Below are 14,104 nucleotides of genomic sequence, written 5' to 3'. Positions count from 1 at the left end.
ATCTCCTAGGAATTTTTCCCAGAAATAGAAACAGATACTGAACTGAGCCAACCATATGAGACTTAGCACTGGGCCTGTACCTTCCATGAGGAATCCTGGGCCAGATACTAGCTAATTTATGCATATGCAGCACTAGTGATTTTCATGTACCAGCTGATGCCTACTGAGAACCTGATCAGTTCTGTCCTGCTGATTTCCTATTGGTTTTGTTGGTTTACTGCATGCTAAAAAATTTGGGAAATTGCATGAAGCAAAAGTAATCCTGGGATAATTATGTGTTTGTTCTCCCCAACAAAATCTTAGCATTTCATGTATGTTATCTGTATTTACATCACATTTTTCTCCTGAAAATCACTTTTATTCAAGAACATGAATGAATATTAATACCCAATGTTTTAAAACCACAGCCAGCAGAACAGTTTCTTTTAATTAATACAGAAGAATTTTTCCTAGCACTTCAATTTAAAATGTTGATACTGAACATTAAAAAACAAGAAGGCAAGAAAGAGGACAGAATACTTAGTAAATTCCCTCTGGAAAGAAAACGCAGTAGCTGGAAAACCTGAAACTGAACTCTGAAGTTCATTTAATGAAACAGACCTTACATATAAACAAAGACTTAATCAGTTTTTGTCTTAATACCTCACATGAAGTTTTAAGTAAAGGATTTTCTTGGACTTGGTCCAGAGCTCCATTTTCAGTATCCCACAGGCTAGAGACAGATATGCCTTTGTGTAAATCACAATATTATAAATCCAATATATCTCACTCGCTTCATGCTTCTGAAGGAATTAAAAGCAACTATCAAATCAGGTCTACAGCAAATAAGTTGACTTCCATAAGTACATAAATAAAGTCCCTGCAATTTTACTTTTATTTTATAACTTATTTAACTCAGAACCAAAACCATATGTCCATCACAGAAGGGAAGTGGAAATTAGAGAGGGAGTATATATTCATTTAATAGAATTCAAATTTTACCTCAGTCCCTAATCATGGAAATAAATCCCTTCAGGTCTCTGTAGTCAATCCACCACTACATCCTTGGGAGCTCAGTGTCAGAATCACCTGTGTGCAGCAGGCAAAAGGGAGATGTAATCCTAATTGTGCAGCTCTGCGGTGTCAGCTGTATGAAGTGCAGATGAAACCTGTTTGGCTCTTTGGCTCATCAGTCAGAAAGTGGGTTTTAGAAAATATATATTGAAAATATACGTACACATGTGTACATGTGATAAAAACCATGTTTATTGAAAGCAAGGTGTATTTGGAAAGGTGAACCTTATCTCACATAAGCAGAAGTCATAGATTTAAAATTTCACTTCCTTTTACACTCCAAAGGACAAATTAGTCTGAATTGAAGAATACAATAGTCACTTGCAAAGAAACAAAATAGAAATAAACCATAAGGCAGTCACAATCCTCCTAAAATGAAATAAAAAATATGAGCCAAAGATTCTGTCAGTTTTTTCCCAGGAAAGATAAAACCAGTGAGATTAACGGAGAAATCTTTAAGTTAATAATCTAAAATGGCAGCAGAGGGTGCTGTCATTTCTCCTTCGGTTCATGGTGTCGAGTGACTCCGCAGCTCTCTTGCCCCCCGATTTGCTACTCAAAAGAATCTTAAAAAAAAAAACCCCAAACAACCTAGTAAATTTTGAAATTCAGTGGAATATTTCTGGAAGGGAATTAGAGACCACGAATAGAGGAAGAAAATATACACTGTTATGGATTTAAGGCCAGAATTCAACTTTAAAATGTGAAGTACATTTTAAAGTACAAAGTACTCTCCTGCAAGTACTTTGATTGTACAAAACTGTGGAAATTTTTGCTGCTGTCTGTTTATATTTAATTTAGGAACCTAAATGTTAGACCTTTTAATCTGTAAATATTTCTCTCTCACGAATTCATGCCTTGTCTGCTGCATATTGTTGTCATTACTAGACTGCTAAAACAGAAATGATAGGATAGTATTGTTAAAATGTTTGCAATATCCTGCCTATGAAAGCCACTTAGTCATCCTTTGGAAGAGCTGACAAAAGAATGTACTGCATCCTTTCCTGCCCTCCGAGATTAATAAATGATCTAGAAATGGTCCTCAGTCTTTTCTGCCATCTGAAATTTCTGCTTAGCCACTACATACAAAGCATGCTTTTCTTGGTTTTTTCCCCTTCCTTTCATAGCTTGGTTGCTCAAATCATGGCCTATGAAGCCACAGTCAAGACAAATACTGAAACTCTGGTCAAGTTTGACTGCAGAGAGAACCCAGACAGGAGGTTAGATGCTGAACTTGCTGCAATGCTGAGTGTCCCTCAGGGTCAGGACAAAAATGCTGAAACACAGTTTACAGTTTCTAAACCTACCAGAGACAGGATGAACACTCCACATTTCTTACTGTGCTGGAAGAGCCAGACCCAGTTCTGAGCTTTACTTGCCATAAATTCAGAGACAGCCCCATTCCAGGTTGTCTTTCCAATCTAAATTATAAGAAGTTAATCTTGCTTGGGTATTAATTGTCCTCATGCAATTTATGTTATTTTAAAAAGCATAAGGCACAAGATTTGTGAGGCATGCTTGCAGCCTAATAAATGGAATAAATTGGATAGGTTTGTCATGGTTAAAAAAAAAAAGTTGCAAAGTTTTCATTGCTGTGTCAGTTTATTTTTAAGGGAAGTAACATGAAGATCTTTTATATGAAGCCCACAGGTCTCACCAAGCACATAGCAAGGTATGAGCTCAGTTTGGTCCACCAGGAATGTAATACCAACTCCAGTAGAGTCCTGGCAAAGTCGTCACTGACTTCAGTGGGGTCAGGTTTTAACCCTACAGGGTCACATCATTTCAGGAAAACTGAGGATCTGGTTTGGTGTCTCGGTTTCCTTTGGACCCACCAGATTGTCTCCAGCTTCATCTCTGCTACTCTCACATGAGTTCCCTTGTTCTTATCTCCTCCCTGTACTCCTCCAGTCCCACCCACTGGTCTTCACACTCCTGATACTGTATCTCAGCCTCTAATGAGAGGAGACTGTTGCTGAGTCTCTGCTTGATGTGCTGCTTGATATGCGTTTCTTCAGATCTCACAGTCAGACCCAAGCCAGGAAAGTAAGTTCAAGACAAAGTGGTAACTAGTAGAAAACTAAGGATTTTCCACTTTTTGAGGATGTCAGAGGAAGGTATTATGTATTGGATTTTGGAGTATTGAACTTGTGAGTTTTTTGCAAGTCAGGGCTGGCAGTGTGTTTAAATCAAAGATTTATTAATCTGTTCCAAAACCCCAAGTTACCATTTAATAGCTTTCAGCAGTTAGCAAAGGCTGTATTTCTGCAAGTCCTTTTTGGATTCAAGACTTTCTTACATCTTTCTTCTCTTTGCATTTTGTTTTACATAGGTTTTTCTTCCAGATCTTTATTCCATTTATTAGAACAAATACTGGCATGAAAAATACTCTCTCTATGAATTATACCCTATTAAATTTAAATTTAAAAGCAAGGAACTCTGATCTGAACTACAATTGCACCTTTTACATTGGTTGTTATCCAATTGGGTTCCTGTGTTTTCTTTACAATCAACAAGATAAATTTGTTGGTATTTATTAATAAATTAAAAGTCATAATTTGGGGATAAGATCTAAAATAGCATGTAATCTCCTAGAGCAGAGCTGAAATTTAATTAGACCATTACACATAGATCAGATGCAGTCTGGAGTCTGACCCAATTCAAAATTGATGTGACATAAATAGAGCAGGTACAGTCACCTAAATAGGGGTGAGGGACTGGGACAATTTAGATTGCATGATTGCAATCCAAGACAGGCACACACAAGATCTTTACTCTAGGGATTGGAACTCTTTTTCGTGGGTGCTTCTGTGTGCTACAAAAGTGCTGACATACTAACTGAGCAGAACATCCTCATGTCCTATTTTCTATGAAATTAATAAGGGATTCTCAAAACCACTCATCCCTGGGGGTGCTAAACTGCTCTGGTACATGGCCGAGATATCTGATAACTCTGGATTTAGCACAGAGCATTAAAAAATAATGACCACTTCCATTAGAAAATGAATGGGTGCTTGGGGAACTTTGTACTTGTGGTGATGCCCACACTGTGTGATGCATCACCACAGGTGCACCTCCTCCATGGACACCAGGTTTTTCACAGGTGATTCTGGTGATGCCCCAGCCTTATTACATGAGTGTGATATAAAGCTTATTGCTCCTGCCTTTCCCTCAGGATTCTCAAACCCATAAAATTCTTTCCATTACTGGAAAATGAATTTAGGGATTAAGTTCATTACCAGTGTACCCATTTTATATTTATGTGTGCCATCCACTAATTTTCAGGGGTGAGCCCCAGCACAACCTTTGTGTATTACTGAAGGGAGCTTGAAGCTCAAAACCTCTATAACAAATGACAATCAGTTATTTTTACTATTCTGTATCAGATTGGAAAGAAGCACTTGGTATATCACACGTTCAAATATCAATTTGGAAAAGCCTTTTTCCCACTCATGCTGAATGGCTCATTCTCTTGGTGCACTGTCCAGTTTATTCTTTTTGTTGAAAGCATTAGGGAAGGCCTTATCCCTAAAGCTTGTAATCTATCACTCCTGGTGGTAAACATCATAAATATTCCAAAATCCAGTGTAGGTGTTGAGACAAAAGGAGATAATGAAGAGAAGAAATTGCCAGAAAAAGCAAACTGATAATATTTCTATACAATCTAACAGCTTGCCAGAAGTAATAGTTTGGACTTCTTTCATTTAGAGCCCAGGAGGAAGAGGAACGCCACGATATCTCCCTCCTTCATCTTGTAATCTGCTGAATAATTTGTGGTAATTCAGAAATAGCTCCAAGCCCTTACACCTGGTATACCTATTGCAGGGGCGCAGTTGAAGTCTCACCCCTACTTGAAACATTTATAGGGAAATTATATTTATCAGCAAGAGCCTGAGGTTCCAACCAGCTGGCTGGAATTCACACTAACAACTGCAATGATAGAGCAGCTCTTCTGCATGATGATTTGTCCTATACAGGGCAGAGGATTGAAGGCATGAGCAAAGGTTGCTGCAACACCTTTCTAGGGCATTCTGCTCCTCTAAAAATGAAACCTGTCAGTGTTCTTCTCCCTCTTGTTTTTTTTTGGTAGATGTGGATGTGTAAAACTGACAGCCAACATGAGCATTAAAGTTTACAGTGCACTCTCAATTAAAGGCTTCTGAAGACTGTGTACGTGTGTAAGGGGGTAATGTAGCCCATTTCTGTCTTCTCACTCTTTATTCACTGTCTAGCATCTAGAATTTTCTGTATTTTAAACTACAGTGGATTAAAGGAAATAGATGTGGAACAAGAACTCAGATCTGCAATTGGTTTTAAGATCTTATCTGACATTGTTTTTGCTTCATATTTCCTGTCTGGGGCAATGCTATTACAGCATCTAGGTGCATTCAAGAGCTGTTATGTCTAAGTGCTATACAAACCTAGTATAAAAAATATTCACACCAAGCCCAAAGAGCTGTATTTCCAACTTCACAGTATTTGATAATAAAGTTACAAATTTTTTTTCCAAATAAAGGTTTGAGAAGAGGAGACTGATTAAATCCAGCAGTATGTTGGCAGACAGGAGAGACAAAACATGTTTCTTTTCATTTGAGTTATGAGGAATATCAAGTGGCAAATGGCTTTTTTCCCACCATAGCTATATGATAAAAGTCAAAAGACAGTATTCTGAATTTTTTAAATTTTAAAACAGTTCCCAAAACTTTGACTTTGGAATCAGATCAAAGTTATGAACATGGCAAAACAATCCCACCTAGAGTGCTCACTGGGTGTTATCTTCCAAAAGTAGTAAAATAGCTCATCTCCCTTTTCCGTTACAATGATTTCATTAAATATCTGACACTTACTTCTGAGACTGAACTAGTGAGGGAGATTTTCTCTGTTTTCCCTCAAATGGAAGTTTCTCATTAAATGATGAGGAACATTTCAGAGTTGTGACAAAAATATTAATAACTCTGCTTTGTCCAATTTTAAATATGCTTGAATATAAAGCACTTCAGCATATAAAGCAGGAACATAAGTGCTAGTGTCTGAGAACTCTTTAGCATGCACTGCTGAATATACAAATGCACACGTTTCAAAACCACACAGACCTGAAAATTTGCAATTGAGAAGCTAAACGAGTTTAATAAAAAGACAGAAAAAAATTCTTTATGTCTAATGGCAAAGTACCCTGATGCTGCTATTTTAAGAAGGAAAATTAATGACCATTTTTTACAAAGAAAGCAGTTCTTCTCTGTAGTTTAGAACTGATTAGTAAATGGATATGCAGAAAGCTCTCTATGGAATTAGAGAAATATGAATCTGTGCACTTCAATCTATTTTATACATGTTCTGCAAGACCTCAACAACTAGAGTTAATGCTCCCTTAGCTACATTGAACTAATTAAGCTAGGTCATTTTATTAATAATGGGTTGCCCTTCTGTCTGCATTTATGGCACTTAGCAAGTCAGTGTGAGTGTGAACGCTTATCTCATCAAGGAGAGAGCTCCTGACAATGAATTAGATTAATCCATCAAGAGAATTAATGTGACTTGATTACTGTTGGTATCTGAAGAAGCTGGCATACACAAACAGGTATCTGCAGCTGTAGGAGGCAAGCAACAACACTGCAAACAACTGGGCAAGGCCCCAAGCCTGTACTTTTGAGCAAGGAGGTGGCTGACACCAAGACCTGGTGACAAGCGGCTGATGTGGCAGATGCAAAGGGCGCCACAGGATCTGAATGTTGCTATCAATGCTTAGGTTAACTCACCTGTGTTGGTATTTTACCACAAATAGTTCTAATGTCATCTGTCATGTAAAAATACCTAATCTAATTAGTTTTCACTTCTCTTCCTTTCTTAAGGGGCATGAAAGAGTGAACATATTTGAAAATTAATTAGGAAAAACTCTGCAGTCACCGCCCCAAAAGTATAAAGTCAACTGCACTTTGGGTATGGCTTTGCCATCTTTCTTGTTCTGTCAATTCTTTCACCTCCTTCATTTCACTTGCTGATAGAGTTCCATAGACAAAGTTCCTAATGGCTTGGAACCTTCGTTCCTTAAGCTGATGATACTTGGCTGACAACAGAATGCAATGATTCTTCTCTGTCATAAATATTAAAATATAACAAAAAGTTGATTACTGGGATAGAGGAAAAGGTTTTAAAATCACTGAAGTGGAAATTTATGAAGAAAAAAGGCTCTCTTGGCAGAGAGAAATACGCATGTGAACTGATTTGTATTATGATTTAGTATGAAACAAGTTTAAAAAAAAAAAGTTTTTAAAATTATCTTAATGCTGCCTCCTAGAAGTTGATTGGCAGTTCCAGAACTTCCTTCATAAAGAAAGCAGCTTTAGAGATCTATCAATAGCACCCAACATTCATCATTGGCTGTGGCACAAGGGAAGAAATACTTTAGTCTCACACCTACAAACCCACTATACTCAATTTGTTTTTCTCATAAATAGAGGAAGGCATAAAGTGATTCAAGTCCCACAGAAGTGTTCTTCAGCCTTTCCACACCCCCTCTGCCCTTCTAACCACTGAGGATCCAAAGATTAAGCTTGGTGAACTGCCAAGATCTTCTGTAGGCACTGGAGTAGGGAACAAATTGTTCATATGGTTTGTTAAACAAACAAACAAACAAAATGAAATGTCTATACAATTCAGCTGTTTGTTTAAAACAGGATATATTGAAGTAATTCAAGGCTTTATGGATAAAAAATTGTTTAGGTATTTATCCACAGTGTAACACTCATTTAGAGATTAAGTTACTGGAATGCTCTTAAGCTTCAAAGGCATGATTCATCCACTCTTCTATGTATCCTAACTACACATAGCAATACAGGTAGCCCTATAAAATAGCCATAAAATAGCTAGATGGATGCATAATAGCAAATACATACTAAACCTGGTAAATGTTGAGTAAAATCTGACTACATAGGTATCACCGGGTGCAGCTTGCAAAGGTGATATTTTATATATTATTCACATAAAACTATTACTTTGACTAATGAAGTCTATAGAACAAGGAGCTATTTCCATGAACAGTAGAACAAGAGGAAGAAAAATAAAATAAAATAAAATAAAATAAAATAAAATAAAATAAAATAAAATAAAATAAAATAAAATAAAATAAAATAAAATAAAATAATGTCCTGTGCAGGCTATCTTAAAACATTTTTGACTGTTATTTCAAAATCAAATTTCCACAAATAAAGAGAAAAATTTTATCCATTGCATCACTCTCTGCAAAATCGGAAGGTTAAAAGAAAGTCATTTTGTAACCAAGCATAAAATAGCATTTGAAAAATTATTTTGCTGGGAAAAATCACCATTTTTTCCACATTAAGATAACTTAAGAACACCCAAATTGATTTTTATTAGACTTCTCATATTCACTTCTGAGCTGACACATGCATGAGACATTCAGCCCCAAAGGTCACTTCTGAGAAGGCTATAAGTAACTGGAAACAGCACTGCAGGATGAAATGATGGTTCATTGCTGACTATTACTGCTAGAGAGTGATAGATATTTTACTCCTGAGGCTAAGAGACAGATTCTGTAAATAAATTTTTATTTCTTGGCAGTGCCGATAGCCGGAACATGATGTGATAGAGCTGTTTTTCCCAATGTTATTAGTTGACTTAAAGAGAGTGTGGGATGGATGCTGGCAAGGCCCGTGGGCCTGCATTGGAGGGAGCCCACCACAGGCTTTTCTCCAGGGCCAGCAGAGAAGGGCACAGGGCTCCTGGCACCACATGGTGAGCGGCCAAGCCCAGCGCGGTGCTCTCCTCCTCCTGCTCGCTGCCCTGCCCCAGCTGCTCAGCGCTCTGCTAAAACCTCTGCTCGAACTCCCAAGGCAAATGGGGCTGGTCAGCCCCATTACTTATAGCCTGGCTGTGAACACCTCTTTCTCCCTCCCCAGGCTTTGGTCACTCCATGCTTTATTCTCTCCATCCCCTCTTCCTTTTGGTGCCAACATTAGTCCCTGAGGTTGTTCAGCCCAGAGAAGAGGTGGCTTGCGGGAAGTTGTAGCCAGGTGAGCGTCAGCCTCTTCTCCCAGGCAACCAACGACAGCGTAAGGGCATAGAGCCTCAGGCTGCGCCAGAGGAGGCTTAGGTTGGATGGGAGGAACTTCTTCACAAAAGAAGCTGGATTAGACGCTGGAATGGCCTACCCAGGAAGGAGGTGAAGTCACCATATCTACAGGCGTTCAAGAAATGGCTGGACATGGCATTTAATGCAATAATCTATTTGATTTGGTGTTTGGTCAAGGGCGAACTATAATTCAGACGCCTTTTCGAGCACAATGATTGTGTGAAAACAAAACACGAGAGGTCTCTGGTGAATTACAGCTTTTCTGCAGAGCGAATCGCCGGCTCTGCTGTCCATCGCGGACGGCGAGGAGAGGCTGACCAGCTGCCTGCGGCTCCCCGGGGTGGGACCCCAGCCCCTTTCGCAGCTCCCCGTTCTCCGGCCCCGCCTCTCCCCGGGCCGTCACGGGCCTGGCGCAGGCGCGGCTCGACCATGGCGGCGGCCGTGGAGCGGCGCCTCGCCCAGTTCCGCGCCGCCCGTAGTAGCTCTGCCACCGCTCCGCGCCCCGCCGAGCCGCCGGGAAAGGCCGTGGCTCCGGAGGCCACCGAAGGACCGCGGGCAGCCGCGGAGAGCCCGGGGGGCGGCGCTCAGGTGAGCGCCGAGGCGGGCGGGGCGGGGAGTGCGGCGGCCGGCCGGTGCCTGACGCCGCGTCTCCCCGCCGCCTCCGCAGGTCCGGCCCGGCGCTGCGGCGGCTCCGGTTTGGGCGCGCCCGCTGCTGCTGAAGGTGCTGCTGTGGGCCGTGCTGCTGGCGCTGTTCGCGGAGCTGGAGCTCGGGCTGCCCTACTTCGTCCTCTCCCTGCTCTACTGGATGTACGCCGGCACCCGCGGCCCCGCCGAGCGGCGGCCCGGCGAGCTCAGCGCCTACTCCGTCTTCAACCCCGGCTGCGCCGCCATCGCCGGGACGCTGACGGCCGAGCAGCTGGAGCGGGAGCTGCACTACCGGCCCGCCGCGGGCACGTAGCGCCGGGCCCGGCGGGGACTGCGCTGTGCTGGGCCGGCCCCGCTGCCGCCGCCCCGAGGAAGGGCCGGGGCTTGGGGGAATGAAAGGGGGTTTGTTCCTGTGCAAAAAACCACCTAAGCCTTACTGCTGGCCCCGTGTCCCACGGCGCCGGCCGGTACCGAATAAAGCCGTAGCAAAGCCTGCGCTCTGGTCTCGTTTCCTGGGGCCGGGCAGCTGTTTCGGCCGCTGTGAACGAACTGCCCCGAGAGGCACGGCCGTGTCACAGCTGCGGCTGCCAGCGTGTCACCGGGAGGGCTTCAGCTCCCGAGAGCTTTGCCACAGGTGACAGGCACAAAGGCTGGCGTTTGACAACACCTACAGTAGAAGGGCCTGCTGCTGCTCTCCCCTGCATCGGCTGGAAACCTCATTCTGAAGCAACCACAAGAAGCAATAGTTATACACCTAAAATAGGCTGCTGCTTTGGTTTGCAGTGGTGTCTTTCATCTAACAGAAACATCAGATTATAATCCCCTTTTTGCTTCATATTACAGTTTTCATAATTGTAAAATGAAAAATACTTATTCCTGGCAAGTGTATTTGTATGATCCACTGCTGTTTTTAATACGTAGACAATTTCATTCAGCCAGACCTGCTCAGCAAAGTGGTAGTCACCACTGCTTACAGCATGGAAAAAACATGGGTGTGGCATTTGAGAACGTTTTAGTGTTCTAAAACATGTTCTATGATGGTGATGCTACATAGACAGTTGGACTTGATGATCTGTAAGGTCTTTTCCAACCATAACAATTTTATGATTAAGTCATCATTTTGAAGAGCAGCTGCTAGAACTTGTGTCTCTGAGGACAGAGTCAAGAAGAAAAGTCACAAATCGGTCTTTCAAATTCTTGAATTGGTCATTCAAATATCTTTTCTAATTTAACGCATTGTTAAACACATTGTTAAGGCTTGACTCAACACAAGTTTGATCATTGGTTGTAGAAACAAAAGAAAGTGGTGCTTTGAATTTAACTGACTAGTAAGAGAGTAATACATTAAAGCACATGTAGTATGTTAACACTGATAAGCATCTCTCAGTTGCTCTCCATAGTATTCCCACAGTTTCTGTCTTGGCCTGTTATATATATTCCAAGTCCTGTTATTTGAAGGCAAAAAATTCTGTCATTTGCACATATTCTGTCTCCTCCAGTAAAACCCCCCCAGAGTTTTCATTATTCTTACTGATTCCTTTTGACACTATAACATGCTGCATTTTGTATTTGATTAACATAGGCTCAGCAGGGTCAAACACCTTTAAAGTAGTGGACACACAGTTGAACATATAAAGCATTGTTTCCTTGAAAGAACCACAGACTGTGAATCTTTCCATTCTTAAAAAGTATTCTAGTAACAGGGTAAGAAGTGGCTAGATGATACTCAAAACACCTGTAAGTAATGGAATTTTGTGAGTTAAAACTTTATTCACAACAATAAAAATAGACATCAGTATAATATTTATGGGGAGTTGATAATCTGACATCTTTTACAGTTCAGTTCTGTGGATATTTTTTAAAACAAGGAAATACATGCAAATAAATATTAAATATATGGTAAGATCAATGAAATTATAAAAATTCATAGCAGCAATGCTGGAAATAAAGTTTTCACTTGGTATACACTCTAGCTGCATTACACCCAGGTGGATTTATAGACTCTTGTATTTAATGCTTCATGAAACAAGTTACCACAGTAAGTGAGCATGAAGCCAAAAGGCACAAGAAATAAAAATTGACACAGTTCGTCTCTTCCAGTGCTTTGTGTTGGTTTGCTTATTTCATGCTACTCAAATAAATGTACATTACACATTGTGAAATAGAGATGGCATGAATAACAAAGGCTTGTAAAAGGTTTTACTGGAGTAGATAAAGTATGATGGAGAAATTGGCATTGAGGCCTTGCTCAGTCTCTAAGTACACAAATACTGTAATTCTGCTTGGTGTTAATTACTTCCACAGAGTTGTTTTGAGAGGGGATTTAAAAAGGTTTGAACTAGTGAGAGCTTAATTAGAGGGGCAAAAAATTTCCTCTACAGCCTTCTGCTTGGCTAAGACCTCAGTTTGTTAACTTACTTTTTTCTTGTGTTCTAACAAAGCAGAAGCTACCAAGGTAAGTTAACTGTTATTTCTGTGGGCCCAAAAGTCCTCAGTTCACAAATGAGTAGGAGGGACAAGAACAGCTTACTAACTCAAAAGCACATCAAGCTGTTGAATCTTGCTTGTGACAGCAACTAAGTACAGGTTTGTTACCACACATGGAAATGCTCTCTATTCCCATGTCTGTCCTCTTTAATTTGTTACACACACTTGTTTGGCCAGCACTGCAGTGAGTTAGGAACACTTCTATAACTTCCTGTTTTCACAGCAAAACTATCATCTTGCCAACAGCTGCACAAGCAGCAGAAACCTTTTTTCCCAGGTTTGCACACAACTAAGCAGGACCAGCATCCACTCTAGAATATTAATGAGTGAAATTATTCCCACCAGTGTACATTAAGCCACAGCTGTAAATTACATCTGTCACCATGCTGTCCTTTCACCTGCCAGTGACAATCTTTAGTACTTTTTTCCTATTCTTAGCACTTCAGGGTAAACATTAGATAGAAACATCAAGCATACTCTGTAAACTAATTAATTAACTGGTAGGACAGCAGTTAACACCTGCATGTAGTAGACAAGAATTGTATTGATGGTCACACAACACAGAAGCTAGTTATTAAATATACAGAAGAACCTGAAGTGCTTCTTTCTAAAGTCAGCTTTGCAACCGATGTTAGAGAGGGAAGGCCTGAAAGCAGCCTGCAGAGAAGCCAGTGTGCTGAAGACACTTAAGCCAGCTTGAGAACTGTGGTGGATTTCTTCTTTCTCCCTGGAGCTCAATTACAAGCATTAGAGCAGAAGGTGGTAACACATCCTCTTTAATTCAATTCTAACCTTATGATTGCAAAACTAATCCATGCTGTTGGCAATCAGGATTCTAATACAGTGATTAAATAATCCCATGCAAAGCAATCTAGCTTCAGGCAGGAAAGATGCTGAGTTACATCCCAGAATATCCAGTCCACTTTCTTGGCAATAGGGGCTGTGAATGCAAGTGCAAAAAGACTTGAAAATAGGGAGTGTTATTTCTGCTGAGTCTTTGTAACTGCTTTGCCATGGAAGTTATTTATTTATTACAAGAAATCTGTGAGCAGGGAGATTTTCAGAGCTCCTCTTTGGCACTTTGCCTCTTTGTTGTAAAGGGAGCCCAAGTAAGAGTAAAGCTGTGCAAAGCTTGTTATTAAGTGATGCAACCTATCACATCCTGCTTCTAGAGGTACTTCTGCTTGTCTCCAGCAATCTTGTCAACGTCAGGGACAAGACATTGTCACACACTATGTGCTGTGTCATACACTACACAGTGCAGATGCAGCCACTGCACGAGACCTTGTTGTTTTAAACAGACAGAAAAAAAAGCTCATGGAGTTCAGGATTTTTTGTTCGGAGTTGTTGGTTTTGTTTGGTTTTTTTTTTTGGAATGCCGCCGATGGGAAGCTGGCAGGCTCTGGAGGATAGCAGCCCACCCCGGGAAGGGGGGCGGGAGCTGTCCTTCGTCCTGAAACCGCGCCCTGCACCGGGGCCACCTCCCCCTCCGTGCTCGAAGGTACCTTGTGTCACAGGCGAGAAAGACCAAGGACGGAGGGGAAACAAAAGTGAGTACACACTGCCAACTACTCAATCTTTGCAATGAGGAGAGGTCTGCTGAGACCAGCAGTGGCCGCAAGCTGACTTCTTTCTGTGTGTTTGCACCCACAAGAAGCAGAGTAAAGCTCAGACAGGAAAGGTTCCCTTGAAAGACAAGTCATCACCCCATCACTGTGAATGCCTGTGTGCCCACCAGGTGGGCAGCCTAGCACTGACAATGGAAGGGCTGTGCATGCAGGGCACATTTCCATCCATGTCAACAGAGATAATGTGCACCTATTTCTAGCA

General features: G+C 41.3%; 2 protein-coding genes across 2 annotated transcripts in view; one reads left to right on the top strand and one right to left on the bottom strand.

The window, feature by feature from the left end:
• The first annotated feature begins 9,343 nt into the window (after positions 1-9,343).
• Positions 9,344-10,282, top strand: SAYSD1 (SAYSVFN motif domain containing 1). Its single transcript, XM_053937798.1, has 2 exons — positions 9,344-9,730; positions 9,810-10,282. The coding sequence occupies exons 1-2, from the start codon at positions 9,572-9,574 to the stop codon at positions 10,098-10,100; spliced, it is 450 nt and encodes a 149-aa protein (XP_053793773.1). The 5' UTR covers positions 9,344-9,571; the 3' UTR covers positions 10,101-10,282.
• Positions 10,283-10,468: 186 nt separating this feature from the next.
• The window catches only part of GLP1R (glucagon like peptide 1 receptor), an 86,715-nt gene continuing 83,079 nt past the window's right edge, over positions 10,469-14,104 (bottom strand). Inside the window, 1 exon segment of the mRNA XM_053936859.1 lies at positions 10,469-10,508. The gene's annotated coding sequence lies outside the window, so the exon portion shown is untranslated.

Source organism: Vidua chalybeata, chromosome 3, assembly GCF_026979565.1.
Source record: "Vidua chalybeata isolate OUT-0048 chromosome 3, bVidCha1 merged haplotype, whole genome shotgun sequence".
In the NCBI taxonomy this organism is placed as follows: domain Eukaryota; kingdom Metazoa; phylum Chordata; class Aves; order Passeriformes; family Viduidae; genus Vidua; species Vidua chalybeata.
This window is presented reverse-complemented; position numbering and strand designations above follow the sequence as displayed.

Excerpts from the sequence above, each read along its gene's own strand:
- SAYSD1 (XM_053937798.1), top strand. The coding sequence starts at position 9,572 with ATGGCGGCGGCCGTGGAGCGGCGCCTCGCCCAGTTCCGCGCCGCCCGT. Across the intron at positions 9,731-9,809 it reads GCCCGGGGGGCGGCGCTCAG|GTCCGGCCCGGCGCTGCGGC; the intron begins GTGAGCGCCGAG and ends CCGCCTCCGCAG.